This window comes from Rana temporaria, chromosome 1, assembly GCF_905171775.1.
Source record: "Rana temporaria chromosome 1, aRanTem1.1, whole genome shotgun sequence".
Classification (NCBI taxonomy): domain Eukaryota; kingdom Metazoa; phylum Chordata; class Amphibia; order Anura; family Ranidae; genus Rana; species Rana temporaria.
In genome coordinates this window covers 327,577,111-327,598,260 of record NC_053489.1, presented here as the reverse complement: position 1 = coordinate 327,598,260, position 21,150 = coordinate 327,577,111, and the positions used below count along the sequence as shown (strand labels likewise).

The 21,150-nt window shown below is 41.4% G+C and overlaps 1 protein-coding gene across 1 annotated transcript in view; it reads right to left on the bottom strand.

Annotated features, from left to right (window-relative positions):
• Positions 1-200: 200 nt before the first annotated feature.
• LOC120946036 (thioredoxin-like) overlaps positions 201-21,150 on the bottom strand; it is a 31,142-nt gene continuing 10,192 nt past the window's right edge. Inside the window, exons 2-5 of the mRNA XM_040360729.1 lie at positions 16,243-16,347; positions 7,668-7,727; positions 5,976-6,041; positions 201-457 (exon numbers count right to left, since the gene is read on the bottom strand). Of these exons, the coding sequence (XP_040216663.1) occupies positions 395-457; positions 5,976-6,041; positions 7,668-7,727; positions 16,243-16,347 (294 nt within the window). The 3' untranslated portion in view covers positions 201-394. The remainder of the gene's footprint in view (positions 458-5,975; positions 6,042-7,667; positions 7,728-16,242; positions 16,348-21,150) is intronic.

Genomic DNA, 21,150 nt, shown 5'->3' with positions numbered 1-21,150 from the left:
ATTGTGAGTTTGTATGGACAGAACTTGGTCTCCAAATGTATGGTAGTATTGCTTTACAGTTGCATATAATGATTTAAAAATGTTATTTGTATTGCATACCCTTGCTTTTTACCACTTACTTTGTACAGTACCTCTGGGTAATAAAAGCATTATTATCCATAAATAAAAATAACCATTAGTAATGCAATATAAAACAGAAGTGGATTCTAGCAGTCATTTTATTTAAATCCTCCATTCTGGTCCATTTCATAAACAGTACAATATAGATTTACTGGAAAACATCGGGAATTGATAAGACATGATCTGAAAGGGTAGGAATTTCCTTCATATGGTAGTAGACTTTTAAACATTGTTATAAAAGAAGTAGCTAAGATTGCAATAGGTTCTTGACTTTTTACTTATGCTCCACCACCTTCTGCTCCAAAGTCTCCTTATTAGCACCACTAAATTCATGTACCTGTAAAGGAAGAATCAAATAATGTGTCAATCCTGTTCAAATACAAGTTTCTGCACAAACAAGTGACTAAACTTATAATTGGCATACAACATACATAATTCTCTTCAAATTAGTAGGTATCCTATATACTGAAAGATGTGTATACATACAGTTGGTACGGAAAGTATTCAGACCCCCTTAAATTTTTCACCCTTTGTTATATTGCAGCCATTTCCTAAAATCATTCAAGTCATTTTTTCCCCTCATTAATGTACACACAGCACCACATATTGACAGAAAAACACAGAATTGTTGACATTTTTGCCAATTTGTTAGAGAGGGGGGGGATTAAAATTGGGACTTTATATGAGGCAATGAGGGGTAACTTCATGTGTCTCCATCCCTGACATATTGGATTGAGGGGGAAATTTGTGGGACTTTAAATGAAGCACACTGCTGGATGACTATAAAATTGCATTGATGTTTATTGATTCCTGGTACATAATAAAGTAATACGGTATAGCCTGCAATAACAATTACATTGGATAACAGGTAAACGATTTACATAAGTACACATATGTTCCAACGCAGTTGGAAATGATAAACAGATATACATGACTATGGGTGGCAATAAATACTGTAAAGCTGTATTATTTATATTTACCCTGTCTTTTCCACAGAAATTCTTCTGGGAACCCAATACAGTAATTACCCATACTATGTATCTTGCTCCGTGGGCCTCCTACCCACTACTATATGGGCACAATGTATCATTGGTCGGCCAGCATAGCCCTGGATCTTGTTTGCCTCAATTCCGGGGGGATGTTACATTCGTGGCCTCTCCGGCTATCAACCCAAATTTATGTATTACTATATTACCCTCAGGTAAGAGTGTTTGGGATAGTTTCTTATTCCCCCTCTTCCAACCTATTCCCCCTTGTTCCGTCCATGGAATTATTTTTGCACTTACCCTCATCATTTTTTATCTTTGTATAGACAACTTGTTTTTAATCGCTCCTGATGATTGGGAATACCCATGAAACGCGTAGAGCTATTCAATGACTGCTACATGCCACTCCCTTGCAGAAACATGTTTAAGATTCAACCGTTTACAGTATTTATTGCCACCCATAGTCATGTATAGCTGTTTATCATTTCCAACTGCGTTGGAACATATGTGTACTTATGTAAATCGTTTACCTGTTATCCAATGTAATTGTTATTGCAGGCTATACCGTATTACTTTATTATGTACCAGGAATCAATAAACATCAATGCAATTTTATAGTCATCCAGCAGTGTGCTTCATTTAAAGTCCCACAAATTTCCCCCTCAATCCAATTTTTGCCAATTTATTAAAAAAAATGAAATATCACATGGTCCCAAGTATTCAGACCCTTTGTTTAGTATTTAGTAGAAGCATCCTTTTGATCTAATACAGCCATGAGTCTTTTTGGGAAAGAACAGTCATAGAGTTGTTGTGAAGCCACTCCTTATTTTAGCTGCGTGCTTAGGGTCATTGTGTTGTTGGAAGGTAAACTAGTAATGGCGGTGATGAGCAATTTTTTGCAGGACTGCGACATTTCGGCAGACAGATCGGACACTGTTGACACTTTTTTAGGACCAGTGACATTTATACAGCAATTGGTGCTATAAAAAATACACTGATTACTGTATAAAGGACACTGGCAGGGAATGGGTTAACACCAGGGGTGATCAAAGGGTTAAATGTTCCCTAGGGGGGTGCTTTCTAACTGTGGGGGGGGGAGGGGACTGACAGGGAGTAGAGAAAACGCTGTTTCTAATCACTAGGAAAAGACAATTTCACTCTACACCCCTGACAGAACGGTGATCTTTTTGTTTACACTAAAAGATCCCCATTCTGCCTCTCTGAAGTGATCGAAGAAGGCCAGCGGACAGAGTCTGCCGGACCCGCTGATTAGCTCCCTTGCTAGCGAATGGGTACGCATGCACCCACAGATCGTGCCGTGTACATGCCCGATGTACAATGACAGCGATTCACGCAGGAGAGCCAACCTGCCGCAGTACAACTGCAGCGGCTGGTCGTTAAATATTTAACTAAATAAAAATATCAAAAGATGTAACGGTGTACTATGGAAAGCACAAGTCATCCTTGGCCTCAGAAGCTGGCATTGCTCCATTTAGTATAAATAACTAGTAACCGCCCACCAGTCTCAACTTGATAACGTTTTCTACGCTTCCACGCCAAATTCCTTGAGTATAAAGATGTACATAGGCTTTCTTGCATTAACTACACGTTTCAAATCCCCCCAAATAATTTAATGGTTTTATAATCAGGGCGTTAACTAGGCCAGCCCCAAACTGTCCTTGTCTATTTTGAGCCATTCCTTCATGGATTTGCTTGTGTGCTTTTGGGTCATTATTTTGAAAGATCCATTTCTGGTTTAGCTTCAACATTTGGACAGATGACCTCACATTCTCATCAAGAACACTTTGATATGATCAGGGATGCTAAAAATCATATGGTCCAAGGCAGGGGACAGGTCTTCTAGTTTCTTCTAAGCAAAACCGGCTATGAATCGCATCCTATGTCAACAGTGTCATGTCATCTAAAAATGCCACTATACTATGCGAGTTTAGAAGAAGGTGTTGCTCCAAACTCGCACAGGACCCTATTTTTAACTCAAAATTGCACCACATAGATGTGAACATCCTTCAAAGAAAACAATGTATTTTTCAGACGCCATGCAAATATATGCTTTTCGGATCGCCTCTGATCCGCATCAGAGTCACATCAGTGTGAACCGGGACAAAGGCTCCATTTACACCTGGGCGGTTTAGAATTGCAACATGATCGCTGCAATTCTGCCTGCTATCTCAATAACACTACAATTGTAAAATTCAGGTCAAGGTGCCATTATTTTTAATGGCACCTAAAACAGTGTGTGTTTGCCACATGATTTATCACACAACAAATCACATTGCGTGAAGCTTGTCACCCAAAAAAGGAGCAAAAGCTCCCGTATGAGCACTGAATGAAGTCTCAGCTACATACTGTATATAGCAGTGTGGGGAGATTTACTAAAACTGGAGCACTCAGAATCTGGTGTAGCTGTGCAAGGTAGCCAATCAGCATCCAACTTCAGTTTGCTCAATTAAGCTTTAACAATAAAGCCTGGAATTGGTTTCTGTAACGGAATGACCCATGACACCCAGAGACTTTTGAAGGATGGGGGGGTACTCCTGTGCCAGCATCACTAATGACTCTTGGGTCACCCTGTGCCCCTTTTGGGCCTAGGGTGACTTATAACTGAAAATTCATGTATTGCAGGAGATCTGGACATATTACAGGTGATTTCATGCTGACCCACAACAGGTCAATAGGCTCCTGAAAGACATTCCATTGTCCATTGTGTGATGCCAATACTGTGTTGTCTCTAGTGTACCGATTAAGTCTGAAAGGTCAGATGTCTTTCAGGGGTAGGAAATTAGCATTTCAATTATGTTTAGTAAAGGAATGGGTTTTGTGTAACAGGTGAGGGGAACTTGTCGGAGACAGGACGTCTGGGGGATAATTAACTCACCTGAATGTCATTATCTAAAAGAATGTGATTGAAGCCCCATTGTGTGATGTGTGGGTGGAGTGTGTCTTTGATTACTGTAACATGTCTGTACTGTATATAAGAGAGCTAACCATTAAAGCATTGGTTCACTCATTTGACTCAGAACACCGAGCGTATGTCTCATCTTTCTTATGGATCGTGTCTGCTGGCTTGTCGGATAAGCTGTCGTGGCTGATGGAATGGGAATATCGTAAACAGTGGTGACCGTTACAGTTTCTATGCAGATCTGCACCAGATGTTGCACTCTTCAGGAGTTAGTAAATCTCCCTCTGTGTTCCCAGAATAAATAGTGTTAGGCTGAGTGCTGCTCAGTCTGTGATTCATAAGAAGCTTTGAATTTTTTTTTTTTTTTTTTTAATACAAGGCTTCTTCTATGTGTCTGAGGCAGGGAGTTGGGCAGAGGAATTCACATTTCCACTACAACTAATCAGAGGAAGCTTTGTATTCATCATAAAATACAAAACCCCCTGTGAATGGCTGAGCAGCACTCAGCCTGAGTCGATTTTGTTACAGGTGTGGGGTGGAAGTTCCCATACCACTCCAGGAACACAGAGCTGTGTACTTTATGTTGCAGAGAGTGCATACAGATTATACAGCACCAAGCCCTTGTTCACACTGCTGCTGCGTGACTTTTGCACGACTTTGAATCGGACATCCCAGTACAACTTCTTTGCGGCTTTCATACAACTTCAACAGACGTCAACACAAGTCGCACCAAAAGTAGTGAGGGAACCTTTTTCTAAGTCGGAATGACTTGAGTCGCACTTTGAACTCGTATGACATTTCACGGCAATGTGAACCAGGGTTAAGAGCTGCTGCGTCTCCTAATGAAGTAAATAGTTTGCTTGGACCAGCTTGGCATACAGTACTGCAACTATTTAAATGTCACTAAAAGTTCAGATTTAATTACTGCAAGTTGCTTGGCCCTAAAGTAGCAAAACAATCCCAAACTAGAACATTTCCACCATCATAACTAGGGATGCACCGAAATTTCAGCGGCTGAAAATTGGGTTTTCGGGACATTGCCGAAAGGAATATATTACCGATAATAGAGCTGAAAATTGGACGGGGCCCCACCCCTGTTGCCGCCCATTGCGGGGGTGTCATCCTGGCTCGCCCCAGTCCTCCCACAGAGCGGCGATCTCCGTGTGTCATGGATCTGATATGCTCGGTCCGCAGTAACAATGCCCAGCCTCCTGTGACAGATGGCACACTGATCTAACGGTGGGACATTGAATCAGCGCGACGTGATCACAGGAGGCAGGACATTGTTACTGCGGCCCAGGCAATTAAATTCACAGCTCTGCGACACACGAAGATCGCCCCCCCCCTTCCCTTTTTTCTCACCTGAGACCGATCTGATCCAGCGATGTGCACGAGTGCAGCGGCTGCTGCTGTCTCACTTCTCATTGGGCAGATTGATAGCAGAAGCCATTGGCTCCCACTGCTGTCAATCAAATGACAAGGAGGGGGGCCGAGTCCCACTTTCAATAGACGCAGCAGCGGGGGGTTGGAAGCGAGCACGCACGGGTGCCCCCAGGGAAAGTGTTTCCGTGGGGACACCCACAGAAGAGGAGGAGCCTGGAGTGCGGACAGGGGACCCCACAAGAGGATCAGGGCTGTTGTGTGCAAAAGCATTGGACAGAGCAGGTATGTATAGACAGGTTTAAGAAAAAAATAAATAAGGTTTAATACCACTTTAAGCTTTGAAAGTAGAAGAAATAAGTCGATTGACTGCCATGCACAGTTGCACTAGTTTTGATACATTCCATTCAATGTTTTTTTTGCCAATGATGAAATGTTTCAGGTGGTCTAAAATTGGTGTTTACACAAACAAGTTCAGAACCGACAGATAGCAGTTCTGTTTTACAGAGTTTTGTAAATACTAAAAAACACCAACAGATTATATAGATTTCTGCTACGTAGTTACATACCTTTGATCCATTTTTATAGAATTGAAATGTTGGCATGCATTTGACATTACAGTGTTGAGCGACATCCTACAGAACAAAAAAATAGTATATATAAATGATTTAAATAATTCAAACAGAAACAAAAAAATAAAAAACACACACAAATACTTTTTTTTTTCTTTTATAACTGACCACAAACTTTTCTCATCTGCATTGGAAAGGTAGGGGTGGAGAAACGGCATTACACCAATCTACACAGTGAATGGCTGTCTGCGGCAGGGGCCTGTCAACCTCAGGTGTGACCACTGGAGGACAGGTAGGCTGTGCTCCCAGCACAGCCAGAAAATGTACCACTGTGGGAGGGATGTAAATTTCTGCCTAGTGTGGTCAGTTTGAAATGGGGGACTGGCAGGATCACCAAGTATCTCACACAAAGGAAGTAATACAAAGAGTACAGAATAATTAACAAAAGGAAGTGGTACAAACAGGCACATATCAGGAGTATGAAATGTTGAGGCAAGACGTTTTAAGTACATACTTGCCAATAAAAAATAAATAAACTATTATTGTTTTGATTAAATTGGATAATAACCTTAAAAAAAAAGTGTGATGTATAATTTATTATGTAAAGTTTAAAATAAAAGGCAATTTCTTCTTAATTATCTATATGCAATGGTAAATATAAAATAACCAACTATATGGTCAAGTAGAAAAATCTCTAATCCACGCTGAGTATACGAGACAGAAGAGCTATACGGTATATACACTATTGGGAGGTTGAACCTGGTAAATATCAGGCTCAGATCAAAATGTTTTATTTATTTTTTTTAAATAAAAAAAGAGGACAGACAGTTTTGTAGATTTTCAGACAGAACTGTAAAAAATTATTTATGACAGACGGCTTGAAAAAAAGCTACCCGTGCCTGCAGTCACTTATGCTGGCCATACAAAAACAATGTCTTCTTTTAAAAAAAAAAAAAAAATATGGATTTTAAGAATTTGCTCCCTTCCTGACCAGGCTATTTTTTGGCAATACGGCACTGCATCGTTTTAACTGACAATTCCGCAAAACTGTAACCAAACAAAATTGAGGTTATTTTGGTAGTATTTGGTCACCTCTGTTTTTTTTGCGCTATAAACAAAAAGACAGACAATTTTGGAAAAAAAAACACAATGGGGTTGATTTACTAACAAAGACTGTGCACTTGGCAAAGTGCACAGTCTATGTGCTTTTAGTAAATCAACCCAAATATTTTTTTTTATTTTTTGCTATAATAAATATCCTGCAAAAAAATAAACAAAATTTCCTAATCAGTTTAGGCCAATATGTAGTCTACATATTTTTGGTAAAAAATTAAATAAAAATTAAATTGAGTGTATATATATATATATATATATATATATATATATATATATATATATATATATTCTATATAACAAACACATACACACACTTTCTGCCTTTAGATCCACTCACTTCCTGCTCAGGACTACATGTCCCATTAGGCATTGCTCCTCACACATTCACAAGTTCTAAAGGCACTTACTGACATGTAATTTGGCTGGCTGATTAATTGATTATGAAAATAGTTGACAACTATTTTCAAAAATCAATTAATTTCTTTTGGCCCTAGTTGATACAATAAAATGCATGCTGATCATTCAATAACTACAGAAGAGAGTCATTTCAGAGGCTCAGGGTTGGTGTTTTACCTGTGCATCGTCCACATCCACCTTAATGAACACAGCTTCTGGGTGATTTTTACTCAATTCCTAAAAAAAAAAAAAAAAAAAAAAAGTTATAAGAAAAAAAAGAAAGAAAGTAGAGACAAAGAAAATAATGGTTGCCCATTAGTTTGATTCTCTCAGTATGTATGCAACGTGGTGCAAGCTAGGTTCACATCTGTGCGGCGCACATTTTGGGCAGGCATGGCAGCCTATACATTTGAATGAAATTGACATGCAAACATGAACATACAGTAAAAAAAAAAAAAAAAAAAAAAGAAGAAGTCATTACACGTATCATGGTATAGAATGTAACGTGCAATATGCTCACTTAATCAGGGGTAGGTGCGTGTGCAGTATATCTGTAGGGGGTTTAATGAACCAAATAAGTATCACAGAGATGGTATCATGACAATAGTCAAGAGCAGGGGTCTCAAACTTGCGGCCCTCCAGCTGTTGCAAAACTACAAGTCCCATCAAGCCTTTACCTGTGGGAGTCATGCTTGTAACTGTCAGCCTTGCAATGCCTCATGGGACTTGTAGTTTCGCAATAGCTGGAGGGCCACCAGTTTAAGACCCCTGGTCAAGAGGGTTCGAATCACTTGGCTCTATACTAGGGTGTTTCATTTTCTAAAGGCAAAAAATAAACTGTAAAATTTTTGCAAACTTTGCTTATGCCCCGATTCTCAGTGATGTAAAAGATATACAGTACAGACCAAAAGTTTGGACACACCTTCTCATTCAAAGAGTTTTCTTTATTTTCATGACTATGAAAATTGTAAATTCACACTGAAGGCATCAAAACTACGAATTAACACGTGTGGAATTATACATAACAAATAAGTGTGAAACAACTGAAAATATATTTCATCTTCTTGGTTCTTCAAAGTAGCCACCTTTTGCTTTGATTACTGCTTGGCACACTCTTGGCATTCTCTTGAAGAGCTTCAAGAGGTAGTCACCTGGCGCAGCACCCCATCACTCTCCTTCTTGGTCAAATAGCCCTTACACAGCCTGGAGGTGTGTTTGGGGTCATTGTCCTGATGAAAAATAAACGATGGTCCAACTAAACGCAAACCGGATGGAATAGCATGCTGCTGCAAGACGCTGTGGTAGCCATGCTGGTTCAGTATGCCTTAAATTTTGATTAAATCCCCAACAGTGTCACCAGCAAAGCACCATCACACCTCCTCCTCCATGCTTCATGGTGGGAACCAGGCATGTGGAGTCCATCCGTTCACCTTTTCTCCGTCGCACAAAGACACGGGGGTTGGAACCAAAGATCTCAAGTTTGGACTCATCAGACCAAAGCACAGATTCCCACTGGTCTAATGTCCATTCCTTGTGTTCTTTAGCCCAAACAAGTCTATTCTGCTTGTTGCCTTAAAGAAAACTCTTTGAATGAGAACTTTTGGTCTGTACTGTATATGCTAAAAGTAACCAAAAAATAAGATTTTTCAATGTTAAATTACTTTTATTGGGAAAACTAGAAATAAAAAAAAATAAAAACTTAAAATACTATTAAAACGATACACTAACATTAATAGGTAATATGATAAAACATGTGTTATATTAAATCAACTTTCAACGATGCAATCCCTTGTTTTGTTTGCTTGGTGACAACTTTTTTTTGTGATGCTCGCCTACCCTCAACAAGAATTGTTTCGGTTGTTCATCCCTGACTGATTCTTACTCCTTATTTTGTCGGAGCAATTCCACTTTCTGAGGTATCAATGACAACCTTAAGGAGCGTTCACATGGCTTCTTAAGCCCTGTACATACGATCGGATATCTGATGGAATCTAATCCGATGGATTTTTTCATCAGATATCCGATGAAGCTGACTTTCATCAGTCTTGCCTACACACCATCGGTTAAAAATCCTATCGTGTCCAACGCGGTGACTATGACTATGACGTGCTGAGAAAAATGAAGTTCAATGCTTTCGAGCATGCGTGGATTTTTAACCGATGGATTTCCCATCGTTTATTTAACCATAAAGAACAATTTAAAACAGGTTCTATTTTTTTCTTCAACGATGGATAAAAAAAAACGATTGGGGCCCACACACGATCGGTTCGTCCGATGAAAACGGTCCGTAGAGAATCACTGCAGTATTCTATCACGTCCCAAACAATTCAAAGAACATCTTTGTTTTATTAGTAACAAAATGGCTCAGGTTTTTTCCTTCAAAAACCATGTTTTTACCCTCTAATCGTTTCACTTCTTTTCTTTGCAGGCTTGGTTTCAATTTTTTTTGTCATATTTTCATCTGCTCACCAGTGCCTTTCAGGGCAACAGGTACACCAAGAAGCAAATGCTCAAAATCTTTGCCAGTCACTACAACTGCAACTTTATCTTCCAAAGTTTTGACATTCCCATGGGCAACAGTTTACTAACCCAATGCAAGACCAAATGAGGAGGACTTCAAAGAGTGACTCCTCGATTTTCTTTGCCATTTTACTTTTATTGATGGCCCGAGCTCGGTAAACAGTAGCTGGAGATATGGAAATTTTTGAAACATCATGGCCAAGGCTGTTTGCAGTTGCTATAAATGAAGTACTTGCTTGTCGAATAGATAGCGGTTCTCGATCCCAAGTAGACGCGAGTGTCTGATCAAGAGGTTTTAATCTAGGACTTGATTGTAATTTTTTCGTTGCTGGAGGCGAAAACTCAGCCTCTTCGTCACTAGGTGCGGACTCGCTTGTTTAACACTGAAGCTACTAAACATTGGTTGCACACTAGGTGAAGTACTGCTACATGCCAGCAAAAAACACCAAAATAAGCGTTTTTTGTTCGGGGGGGTTTTACAGTAGTTAACTTTCTAGTGCGCAGAAGGGCTTATGATGAAACAGAAGACCATTGTTGGTGTATGTGTTTTCTTTTTCTGCATGGTCTTTTCTTGAAAGCCAATAAATATATATACACACACACACACACACACACACACACACACACACACGTTTTATTACTTCCACAATCTATTAAATAGTTAAAGGGCAACTCCACTTTCATGGAAAAGAAAAAAAAAAAAAAAACACACACCACAGCATATACAATTGGAACACAAGTCATATTGTAATTGAATGTTAACCATTTACGGACCGCCCACCGCAGAAATACGTTGCTAATTTGAAGAGGAATACCGTTGTTAAGGTAGCAGCTAGCTACCGGTACCCTCTTTAAGAGCGGGCGGTCCGCTTTCAGATAAAAGCGTTCTCTGCGAGATCACTTACCGGAGCTGTCGACAGCAGCGAAGGTGATTGGATGCTGTCCCTGGCTGGGTATGGAGACGAGTGAGGGGAAGTTGGCCCCTACCAGTCTCCATTCCAGCAGGGCGGAAGAGATGTCAAAACGTCACTTCCACCCATTTAAGAGGTCCTGTCATGCCCTTTTCTATTACAAGGGATGTTTACCTTCTTTGTAATAGGAATATTAAAATCCAAATAAATTTTTTTTTTTTTTAAAGCACCCCATCCAACAAGCTTGCGCGCAGAAGCGAACACATACGTGACCAGCGCCTGCATATGAAAACGGTGTTCAAACCACACATGTGAGGTATCGCCACAATCGTTACAGCGAGAGCAATAATTCTAGCCCTAGACCTCCTCTAACTCAAAACATGCAACCTGTAGAATTATTTAAATGCCACTATGGAGATGAAGGGTAAAAGTTTGTCGCCATTCCATGAGCGGGCGCAATTGTGAAGCGTGACATGTCGGCTATAAATTTACTCGGCGTAACATTATCTTTCACAGTATAAAAAAAAATATCAATTAATTGGGCTAACTTTATTGTTGATTTTTTCCCCAAAGTGCGCTTGTAAGACCGCTGCGCAAATACAGTGTGACAAAAAGTATTGCAACGACCACCATTTTATTTTCTAGGGTGTTATATTTATTATTTTTTCTATAATGTTTGGGGGTTCTAAGTAATTTTCTAGTAAAAAAAAAAAAAAAAAAGACAAAAAAAAAAACTCTCAACTCTCAGAAAGAGGCTCGGTCCTTAAGTGGTTAAAAATTACCTTTCCAATCTGCAGCCGATCTAATTTGCTGAAAATGCAATGCAATATGTCTACCTAGAAGATTTTTAGTGTTCTAGAAGAGAAAAGCTGCAGTGTCTGCATTCATTTAGAAATAATTAACCCTTAGGGAGTATCTCAAATGTGCCATTTTTGATGCAGAGGATGCTGAAGGCCTCGTTCACACAGGCATATTTCTGTGCAAAGGGCCAGGTTTGCCCACGCAAGATGCACAGGTGTACCATGTCTCCACAGCCACAGCTCCCAAGTTTACATCCGAGTGGGTGTGTGTCCCCAAACTCACTGTGTCTACATTTGGACACATCAAATGACAAACTGAGAACTGAGGCTGTGTCTGCAGCCCTTGCATTCCAATAGACATGAATGGGATTACCTGCAAGCGGATGCACGAAACACCTCTGCATCCCATGAGGTCAAACACAGCCCTTCGTAAAGATGTATACGGATGTACGCCCTTGTGAACAAGGCCTAAAACTTGGCTTTCATCTCAGTATATCGTTCATCACCCAAACAGGAAATAACATTTCTGGGGGTGTTCTCTACATCAACTGGGTACAGAATGCCTCCACGTTGCCATACTGCTAAATCTCCCTTGCCTCTGAAGCTCGATCCATGTTCAAATTGCCATCCAAAAACTACCGACAAGTGGTGAGGAAGTGATGCAATGCCTCCTCACCACCTTTGTTAACCCCATTTTTGCTGACAAACACGCTGCAACCACGTACACTGCATGCGGTTGCAGAGAGTTTGTGGTGCTTCTATATTTCCATAATTGTGTAGCCTCTGGCTGGCTTGTCGCCTACTGGTCACTACTTGATAGGGCAATTTGGGAAATTTTTCTTCTGGAACAAAGTGGCGTGTAAATATCCCTGTACACTGCCTATTGCGGCTTAAGGGGGCGCAGTTGGCGGGTGGCAAAAAATAAAAAGTGGTTCAACTGCGCATTTTTTGCCACTCCCTCCAACCGCAAGTCTAAATGAAGCCTTAAAAAAGAGCATATATAAAGCAGTGAATATGACAGTCACCAAACTGCAGGGGAAATCTTCCTGGTTAATGCATTTCAAAATAAAGTGGGAGAGGCACCTCTGGGTGTAGAAGTATTACAAGTTTATTAAGCACATAAGGTAGGCAACTGTCATTTTTAGAAGATAAAAATGACATCTAAGTCCCAACAAAATAAGGGGGAGTGGGAGGATGTCCTCAGTAGACTGTCAAATCCTGGATGAGAAGCGATGTGTTCACTCGCTCACCGTCCTCTTCACTGCTGATGTATAGAGCCGCCCGTGGTGGGGAAGGGCTCAGAACGAGGCTTAGAACTCTGGTGGTACAGAGACGGGGATGGATGATGTCACTGGCATGAAAACGGATTTCCTGAGCATGCACACTGTGGGTAACACGGTAGCCGCGCTCCTTTTTCAAGCTGGATAGTGGAACGGCCTTATAAAAAGTGTGCACGGGGGAGGGGCCAGTCTAAAAATGCATTATTGACACAAGGAAATCAATGGAAAAGGATGTATGGGGCAGCAATTAAAGCGGTTGTATACCCGTAAAAACAAACAAACTGCAAGGCAAAGGCATAATGAGCTAGTATGACTAGCATACTAGCTCATTATCAATTACTTACCTTAGGTCGAAGCCCCCACAGCGGTCCTCGGATACGTCCGCCGTCATGATACCCGGAATGACTTCCGGGCATCGCCGCTCCGGTGCTGTGACTGGCCGCAGCGGCGAAGACGTCACAACCGCGCATGCGCGAGGAATGGCACGATCCCCGCGCATGCACACATTTCCGGCAGGCTCCCATTCAGGAGCTGCCGCAATCAATGCGCCTGCGCCGTTGTGTAGGTTAAGGAGATATTGCAAGCACCTACAGGTGAGCCTTAATGTAAGCTTACCTGAATGTGCAAGTATACCATGGGGGTATACAATCGCTTTAAATGGTTCTTTTGATGGGGATAATCCTCTGTATGATTATCAATTATAAAATCATAGAATCAACTGATCAAATTAAAAAGGTTAGAAAAGTCATTTAAAAGCCAAGATTGTCAAAAAGTTAATTGATGAGTCAAATCAGAAATTAGTTGACCAACCAATTAAGAATCCATACTCATAATAGCCTCAGAAATGTAATTAAGAATCAATTAATAAAATCAATTCTGAAAAATCAGTCAATCAAAAAATTGACAACATTTAAATATTACTGCAAGGGCTGCAGACACAGCCTCAGTTCTCAGTTTGTCATTTGATGTGTCCAAATGTAGACACAGTGAGTTTGGGGACACACACCCACTCAGATGTAAAATTGGAAGCTGTGGCTGTGGAGACATGGTACACCTGTGCATCTTGCGTGGGCAAACCTGGCCCTTTGCACAGAAATATGCCTGTGTGAACGAGGCCTTCAGCATCCTCTGCATCAAAAATGGCACATTTGAGATACTCCCTAAGGGTTAATTATTTCTAAATGAATGCAGACACTGCAGCTTTTCTCTTCTAGAACACTAGAAATCTTCTAGGTAGACATATTGCATTGCATTTTCAGCAAATTAGATCGGCTACAGATTGAAAAAGGTAATTTTTAACCACTTAACCAGTTTAGCCCTGGGCCTGTTTTTCAGATTCGGTGTTTACGAGACTAAAACATTTTTTTTTGCTAGAAAATTACTTAAAACCCCCAAACATTATATATATATATATATATATATATATATTATATATATATATATATATATATATATATATATATATATATATATATATATATATATATTTTTTTTTTTTTTTTTTTTCTCTAACACCATAGAGAATAAAATGTCAGTCATTGCAATACTTTTTGTCACACCGTATTTGCGCAGCGGTCTTACAAGCGCACTTTTTTTGGAAAAAAAACACTTTTTTAAATTAAAAAATAAGACAATAAATTTGGCCCAATTTTTTTATATATTGTGAAAGATAATGTTACGCCGAGTAAAATGATACCCAACATGTCACGCTTAAAAATTGCGCCCGCTCGTGGCATGGCGTCAAACTTTTACCCATAAAAATCTCGATAGGCGACGTTTAAAAAATTCTACAAGTTGCATTTTTTGAGTTACAGAGTAGGCCTAAGGCTAAAATTATTGCTCTCGCTCTAAAGATCGCGGCGATACCTCACTTGTGTGGTTTGAACACCGTTTTCATATGCGGGCGCTACTCGCGTATACGTTCGCTTCTACGCGCGAGCTCGACGGGGCGCTTTAAAAAATTTTTTGGGGGTTTTCGCATTTATTTTTATTTATTTTACAATTTTTAACACTGAAATAAAAAAAATTATCACTTTTATTCCTATTAAAAGGAATGTAAACATCCCTTGTAATAGAAAAAAGCATGACAGGTCCTCTTAAATATGAGATCTGGGGTCAAAAAGACCTCAGATCTCATATTTAGGCTTAAATGCAAAAAAAAAAAAAAATTTGGAAATGTCATTTTTTCAAATGACAAAAAAAAAAAAAAAAAAAAAAAAAAAAAAAAATGTTGCTTTAAGACGCTGGGCGGGACTGACGTTTTGACGTCACTTCCGCCCAGCAGAGCTATGGGGACGGGTGAAGGAGATTTTTCCTTCAGTCTCGTCCCCAGCCAAACGGTCCCGATCGCCTCCGCCGCTACCGATGGCTACGGTAAGCGGCGGAGGGCGCGGGAGAGCGGCGGGGGGGCCCCTCTCCCGCCACCGATAACGGCGATCTCGCGGCGAATCCGCCGCGGAGACCGCCGTTATCGTGTACCGGACCGCCCACTGAAGAGATGAATATCTCGATTGTGGCAGCAGCTGCTGCCGTTACCGAGATATTCATCTTTAAAGTGATGACGTATAACGGCGGTGGGCGGTCGGTAACTAGTTAAGGACCGAGCCTCTTTCTGAGAGTTAAACAGTTTTTTTTTTTGTTTTGTGTTTTTTTTACCAGAAAATTACTTAGAACCCCCAAACATTATAGAAAAAATAATAAATATAACACCCTAGAAAATAAAATGTCGGTCGTTGCAATACTTTTTGTCACACCGTATTTGCGCAGCGGTCTTACAAGCGCACTTTTGGGGAAAAAATCATTTTTTTGAATATTTTACTGTTTACTGTTGTGGATTTTTAATAACACTTAAATGATTCACCTGCAGTAAAGGGTACCATGAATGCCACATCCTCTGCTTTATAAATATGTCCCTAAATGTACCAAACAGATATCACAAGGTGTCTGCAATGGCAACCAAAAGAAAATTAATATGGAGAAAAGAAAAAAGGATTCCCAATTTCCCCACTGAACTATGTTTTTCCATCAATGTGCTATTAATTAGGAGGATGGCATTTGGTAATGTTTAGCCTTAAGGTCAGGATAAGTTAGCCATCGGCAAGGATGTGGAACGTATCAGACAGACACGAAAAAAGCTTTTCCAACTAGCAGCAAGCATGTACTGGCTGCAGGTTAAAATGAATAACAGGTTCACGTTTAAGTGGAAAGATATGAAATGAAAAACCCACACAGAGCAACTTACCTCAAAGAAAGGTGCAATCATTTTGCATGGTCCGCACCATGTAGCAGTAAAATCTATGACAACAAGTTTGGATCCAGCTTCCTCCAAGACTTGTTTAAACTCATCCTAGAGAGAACAAAAAATAAAAAATAAATGAATTGAGAATATCAAGAGGTTGACCGTTTTTTGGGGGATTATCTTCATGTACATATACCGGTCACCATTTAACAAGCGTTAGACATATTTGCAGAGTACTTACTAATGAAGGAAACATTCTGTGCTACCCTTATAACGGTCCTTATTCTCCTTTATGTAAAAAATCCAAATATTATATATTTTACAGTAACAATGTAATATGAAGGCAGGTCCATTGATATTACAACTTCACCTCCACAGCAACGTTTTATATTTTCACACACCCACTGCAAAATCCCAATTTTATTGCTAGAAATGTACTTATTTTTTCCCTGGAGTCCTTCTTTAAAGCCTAACATCACTAGATAGGCTGCCTTGCTAAGGGCTCATTTCACATGAGCACATTTTTTTGTAAGGGTATAAGCACAGTAGTATCAGTAAGTGGTGCATAGTCACTATAACCGACTCATGCCTCAATCCTGCAGAAAAGTCCAAAAAAAAAAAAAACTATATATATATATATATATATATATATATATATATATATATATATATATATATATATATATATATATATATATATATATATATATATATATATATATATATATATATATATATAAATAATCACACAGAAAGATCGCAAAATTGACAGAAAGGACTGTTAAAGTGATTGTAAAGGAAAAAAAAAAAGTATTAAAAATAAATACCAAACATGTCATACTCACCTGCTCTGTGCAATAGTTTTGCACAGAGCAGCCCCTATCCGCCTCTTCTTGACTCCAATGCCAGCGCTCTGGGCCACCCCTTGGCAATTGCCCCTTTGTAAGCCACTTAGTCATTGTGTACCCCGTGTCCTTCCACCATGCCATTTGGCTGCACTGTGCCTGCGTGTGTGCTAAAGAGCTGCAACCTGGGAGCTGCCACGCAGTGCAACTTCCACACCTCCAGTGGCTCTGGTGAAGACCAGGTGGCTCCTTAGACCCTGCAACTCTGGCACACCTTTGTTTGCATGCGATCACACTATTCCTGCACCTTGAGGACCCGTACCCGGGTACACCTGTTTAGTTGTTGCATTGGTCTTTAGATCTTAAGTTACTGTTCCCGGTGCTCTTACCCTCCAATAGTGACAGGGCTCATCTGAGTGAAGCAGATGACAGTTAGCAACTTACAAGATAACGTACTGTAGTGATATCTGGCATATACATGTAGAAAATATCATTCAGGGTCAGCTTCCAGGGATGGAGCTTTGCAGAACAGGGTGAGCTTCCATGAGAGGGATTGCAGCACCTGTAATGCAAAGGAGACCCCACCGGGAGCAGTGTGGTTATGTGTTATGTGCGGGGCTGCTCTTTCTCAATCTTGTGGTCTCTCACTGTGCTCCAGGGCTCCCATCCTCATGCTTAGGCTCCAGTGACAGCTTAAAGCGGGAGTTCACCCATTTATTTATTTTTTTCTCTTTTCCCCCTTAGATTCCTGCTCGTTTTGTCTAGGGGAATCGGCTAGTTGTTTTAAAATATGATCCGTACTTACCCGTTTTCGAGATGCATCTTCTCCGTCGCTTCCGGGTATGGGTCTTCGGGAGCGGGCGTTCCTTCTTGATTGACAGTCTTCCGAGAGGCTTCCGACGGTCGCATCCATCGCGTCACTAGTAGCCGAAAGAAGCCGAACGTCGGTGCGGCTCTATACTGCGCACCGACGTTCGGCTTCTTTCTTTCGGAAAATCGTGGCGCGATGAATGCGACCGTCGGAAGCCTCTCGGAAGACTGTCAATCAAAATAGGAACGCCCAGTCCATACCCGGAAGCGACGGAGAGGATGCATCTCGTAAACCGTAAGTACTGCTCATATTTTAAAACAACTAGCCGATTCCCCTAGACAAAACGAGCATCAATCTAAGGGGAAAAAGTATACTGTAGGGGTGAACCTCCGCTTTAAACCCACCAGGCTCTACATCTGGATGATTAACAGACAATCGGACCCACTTGAGGAGGAAGAGACGTATTTTATAAGGCTCTATAAGGCTGATATCACTGCATTGTCTTGTAAGTTGCCAACTATTGTGTAAATAAACAAGCTACACTAATCAGGGGGGAGGGGGAGGATCATGGATTATTTTTTTGATTTTTATACACCGTTATTGCTTATATGGTGATCACTGTATAAGCAATAGTTTTAGCTGTTATGAATGGGTTAACCATTCATGAAAAGTTTGCTTACGATTGTGATCAGTAATTGGCTAAGCTAATAACATGGTACAAGTGGCCAGGTACCATGCGATTGCTTTGGGCCGATCACAGATCACAACAGTAAGAAAGCTGTTCATGATTGTGGGTATGGATCTTAAGGGGAACCCGCGCCAATTTTTAAAAATGGCGTGGGGGTCCCCCCCAAAATCCATACCAGACCCTTATCCGCGCACACAACCTGGCAGGCCGCAGGAAAAGGGGCGAGAGCGCCCCTCTCCTGAACCGTAGCAGGCCACATGCCATCAACATCGGAGGGTATTTTGGAGGCCCCCAAAAATGCCTTGCCCCATGTTGATGGAGACCAGGGCCTTTTCCCCACAACCCTTGCCCGGTGGTTGTGGGCTTATCGGAATCTGGAAGCCCCCTTTAACAAGTGGACCCCCAGATCCCGTCCCCCTATGTGAATGGGTAATCGGGTACACTGTACCCCTACACATTCACCAAAAAAAAAAAAGTGTAAAAATTACAGGAGACAGTTTGGGACCAGTCTTATTTTAAAAAATAAAAAAAGTGTCCCGGATGTAACTCCATCTTTGATGACATCGTCAACGACCCGAGGACCAAAAAAAAAAACCCTCCCCATGTTGAGGGCATGTGGCCGGGTACGTTTCAGGAGGAGGGGGTGCTCTCTCATCTCCTTCCCCTTTTCCTGCAGCCTGCCATGTTGCGTGCTCAGATAAGGGTCTGGTATGTATTTTGGGAGGGCCCCCACACCATTTTATTACAATTTTGGCGCGGGGTTCCCCTTGAAAGCCATACCAGACCTGAAGGTTCTGGTATGGATTTTGGGGGACCACCACACCATTTTATTACAATTTTGGCGCAGGGTTCCCTTTAATATCCATACCAGACCTGGAGGGCCTGATATGGATTTTGTGGTGGACCCCCCCCCCCCCACACAATTTTTTTTATTTTGGTGTGGGGTTACCCTTAATATTCATACCAGACCCAAGGGGCCTGGTAATAGACTGGGGGGGGGGGGGGGAGAGACACATGTCATTTTTTTTTAAATGATTTTTATCTATAGTGCCGGGATCCGACAAGTCATTACAGCCACGAGCAGTTTTAAATGACATTTTGTCCTTTAGAATTGTCATTTTGCTGTGGTACCGTTCTAAAAATGGGAAAGATGCACTACTTTACATGCAGACTAAGGACACCCCCAGGCACAATATTTAAAAGGAATATTTCATTTTTATTGTTTCACTTTAGGCATTATTAAAATCACTGCTTCTGAAAAAAAAATTGTTTTTTAAAACTTTTTTGCATCAATACATGTCCCCTGGGGCAGGACCCAGGTCCCCAAACACTTTTTATGGCAATAACATGCCTTTAAAATTTGCATTTTTGATTTTTTATGTTCCGTGTCCCATAGACTTTAATGATGTTCACACACATTTTTTGCTGGTTGGCAAGTTTTGGTGCAAACTGAACCAAAAGGGGGGGGGGGGGCATGGGGGCATTCGGCTCATCCCTACGGATTGAAAATAAATGGTTTCAGCCAAACACTAACCGTGAGTGAAAGAAATGCTGGCCCAGGTACTTGTTCCTCTGTGCTCTTATGATCTAGCCGGTTCTCTTCTCTCTTCCCCTACGCGATCACTGGGAGAACGGCTCCCAATGAACCCCGCCTGCTGCCGGTGCTCGCCCCCCCCCCCCCACACACACACACACACACACACACACACACACCCGCCCTCATTTTCCACTTGCAAAATGCGAGTGGAAAACTTGAGGGCTGTAATATATCTATCCATCTTTTTACCCCGAAAATAAGACCTACCCCGATAATAAGACCTAGCATGATTCTTGGGGAGGGCTGCAATATAAGCCCTACCCCGAAAATAAGCCCTAGTAAAATTAGTTTAACATTTTTTTTAATCCACTTTGCAGAATGATTGCAGCGGCTCCCCCTCTCCTCTCGACCGATGCCCCTTCCCCCTCAGCACATGGAGCAGGCAGACGCCAGCAGGACACCGGATCCCCCTTCCTCTGCTCTCCTCCCGCCCGACGCCCCCTCCCCAGCGCACGGAGCAGGCCGACGCCAGCAGGACACCGGCTCCCCCCCTCGTCTGCTCTCCTCCCGCAGCCCCCTCCCCAGTGCACGGAGCAGGCCGACGCCAGCAGGACACTGCCTTCCCCCTCCTCTACTCTCCTCCTGTCCGAAGCCCCCTCCCCAGTGCACGGAGCAGTCCGATGACAGCGGGGATCCTGGAGAAGAGCCCAGGCAGACCATGTGAAAGCCAGGGAAGCTGCAAGAAATGTACCGTATTTTAAGATGCTTTTTACCAAAATACTGACCCCTGACCTGACAGGGAGGGGAGAAGACAGGGGACACAGGAGATCTATCATGCTTTAAAGGAAAAGGATTTATTTATTTATTTTCTTTAGGATAACCACTTAAGGATCATTGTACATACCATAGTTAAATAAGACACCCCCGAAAATAAGCCCTAGTGTGTTTTAGGTTGCCAAAAATTAATATAAGACCCCGGCTTATTTTCGGGGAAACACAGTATGTATATATATGCGGATCGGGTGAGATC